The 2,622-nt window shown below is 39.1% G+C and overlaps 1 protein-coding gene across 2 annotated transcripts; it reads right to left on the bottom strand.

Moving 5' to 3' along the window:
- Positions 1-2,622, bottom strand: LOC136277026 (uncharacterized). Of its 2 annotated transcripts, XM_066158632.1 has the most exons (4): positions 2,577-2,622; positions 2,138-2,462; positions 1,367-1,400; positions 1-882 (listed from the first exon to the last, which is right to left on the bottom strand). In XM_066158632.1, the coding sequence occupies exons 2-4, from the start codon at positions 2,447-2,449 to the stop codon at positions 185-187; spliced, it is 1,044 nt and encodes a 347-aa protein (XP_066014729.1). In that variant the 5' UTR covers positions 2,450-2,462; positions 2,577-2,622; the 3' UTR covers positions 1-184. The 2 variants fall into 2 exon arrangements, with proteins under 2 accessions (XP_066014729.1, XP_066014730.1); XM_066158633.1 differs by lacking the exon at positions 2,577-2,622 and having other exon boundaries at positions 2,138-2,473.

Here is a 2,622-nt window from a genome sequence, read left to right as displayed (position 1 = left end):
TCTTCCTTCTGGTAGCGATACTTTTCCATCGAAAAGAAGTTGGAAAATTTTAGAATTTATCAGAATAACACCATCTAACTGATATGTTGATTAATTTTCGTCACTTATTTGCCAAGTAAGTAATGTAATGTTATTTTCCGGGTCTTGAAGTATTTGTGTGCAAGAGTTTGTTATTATGTCTTTGCTACTCGGCTCGAATAAAAATGTTGCCATGTGGATCGGGAACATTTTTCTTTTGGTTGGGCCCATTTGTTCCTAAAGGATCATGGGTAGGCCAATGCTTCCTCGTATAACCATCAAAATAGTAATAAAAACTATTCGAGCCCTCACTCAAATAGAACAGCGGTCCATACCGATCGTGGTGGTACGGTGAAAACTTAAAAGGGACCACCTCGTGACTAAGGTCAATCACGTGTTTGATGATCGTACAGTTGACATCACCTTCCTGCCAATCAACCAAGCTGCCATTTCCCGGATGACACACCAACCAGTTGTTTATGTTGCTTGTGATAAGAACCTGTCTGCCGAGTTGTTTCCAGAGTCTGAATTCCATGGCGTTGTAGTCTGATTCATTTAATGTAGGAGTTGTGGAGATAGGAACATCCGTTTGAGATCTCACCGGCCAATTTGGCCTCGGAGTGATCGCATTTGATTTATGGTTAAAATGACTGTAATTAGTGAAGGAATAGCTCCATACTAGTGTCCAGCCTCCTCCATCGGTCTTCATATCACAGTAAGCCTTGAAAGCGTTGGTCTGAGATCCACCAATAGGATCAATCCAATAAACACCAGAGTTTGAAGAAGGATTCTTCCTGAGGAGGGTCTGGCACGAGTATCCCACTGAATGTTGGGTTGAACCAGAGTGCGAAGGAATGGTTTGACCTATAGGGAAACAAGGTTTTGAAAAAATGGAGAACGCGTTTTATAATGTTTAAAACTGGGTTTCACAAAGATTTCTGTATTGAAGACTAGTTCTCTGTTTCCAACTCATCGTCAAATCCTTATTCCCTCACTTGCTCATCAACCTGACAATTCAACGATATTTAGACAAGTTTTACTCAGTTTCAACATTTTTGATGTTTGCCAACTTTATATTACGATGTCACAGTTTTGATATTTCAAAACCATGCAATGCCTAACTCCCATTTTTTTTGCGTCGAGTTTGTCTGCGGTATGAAAGTTAAATACAGTCGAATCTCGATTAGCCGGACTCGTCGGGACCTCGATAAATAGTCCGGAACCTTAAGAAATGTATAGAGACTGGTACGGAGAATATGCATACTAACGATATGCTGTAGAGGGTTAAATATGGCTATTTAAATCAGTCTCCTAGTTACCAATCTCGACACTAATCTACCGCTCTCACCTTGGGATGAACCGGTTATTCCTGGGAGGTAAACCTGCGTTGGAGTCAAACAATACGTATCAGTTAATACCCATACCTCATGCATGTATGAGTGTGCGCATGCACAGGAAGTTCTTGAAGGTTCATTGGTTAGTAACTGTGTGTTCTTAGTTGCTGATGGCTTCCGCTTATAACAAAACGTTTTATTTGCTTTGGATGATAAGCTTGATTTTGAAATGAATTTTGGGTAATGGTCTTGGCGTCTCCATTTTTTAACAAAAAGGGGAAAGAAGCGGCGGTGTTAAGTCGGTGGGGTTTATTACAAGATAATTTGATTTCATCGACTGATAATGTAAATTGGCCAACATTGAGTTTCTAAAGCTGAAGTAGGGCCATGGCTCGAGACGTCAGGTCTAATATCTCTTGAAGGCGGCAAATAAACATTATCAACTCAGTTGATAAAACCAAAATACCTTTTTTTAAGGCGTATCTCAATTGATTATGCTGCTCTTCATGAATATTCATGCGTTTCAATACTTTACCTTTTTTATTACTTCGGCGCGCTATGAATTAAACGTTCGGGTCTTTTTTGTAGTCTTCTTGAACTGAATTAAATTTGTTGGGGTTTTTGTTTTTTTGAAATGATGGTAACAGTAATCAGTTTTGCTGTGAAAACTCTTCCCTCTTATGGGAAAGATAGAGCAACGGTTTGCCGGGTCGTAATAATGCTAAAATGATCGCAAGTTGCCATCCGAAAACTATAACATGTAAAACAAAATACATGTAAAATACCTTTTTTAAATAGAAAGAACCAGCTCGCTCTAAAAGCCGCTCAGCTGCTGAGCTTGTTAATATTTCGTCGCGAAGAAGATAACAAAGTCCAGCTTTTTCCAGAAAGTTTGCACTTCTGCATGAAGCTTCCCTCGCACAAAAAAAAGAACAGGAAAGCAGAGAATCTGTTTTAGACCAAAAAAGGCTTTCTTCTCCATATCTGAAAAATTTGTTTTCTTTGATTTGAAAGAAAACACCATTTTCGGCTCCTTCAGCCGTCTTTGCCGCTAAGAACAAGACGAATACAAATCGGTACTCGACTTGAAGTAACATCTGTCAAGAGAATCTTGAGACAAAATCAGGTATAGTCAGTAAACGTATGAAACATAACTTACCTGCCTATAGACAAAATAGTCAAACAAGACAGAAAGATCAGAAATGAAGAGAAATTTAAACCAACCCTTTTCTGTTGATGGAAAAACACCGCCCGACACACAGAAACCTTT

This window comes from Pocillopora verrucosa, chromosome 11 (genome assembly GCF_036669915.1).
Source record: "Pocillopora verrucosa isolate sample1 chromosome 11, ASM3666991v2, whole genome shotgun sequence".
Taxonomy (NCBI): Eukaryota; Metazoa; Cnidaria; class Anthozoa; order Scleractinia; family Pocilloporidae; genus Pocillopora; species Pocillopora verrucosa.
Note: the sequence above shows the minus strand (reverse complement) of the source record. Positions and strands in the feature narration are given on the sequence as shown.

What these genes read in the sequence shown, in the direction of transcription:
- LOC136277026 (XM_066158632.1), bottom strand. Translation starts at nt 2,449, where the DNA reads ATGTTACTTCAAGTCGAGTACCGATTTGTATTCGTCTTGTTCTTAGCG. An exon ending in GTTCTTTCTATTTAAAAAAG is followed by an intron (nt 1,401 to 2,137) that starts GTATTTTACATG and finishes ACTCCAACGCAG; the next exon opens with GTTTACCTCCCAGGAATAAC. An exon ending in AATAACCGGTTCATCCCAAG is followed by an intron (nt 883 to 1,366) that starts GTGAGAGCGGTA and finishes GTTTCCCTATAG; the next exon opens with GTCAAACCATTCCTTCGCAC.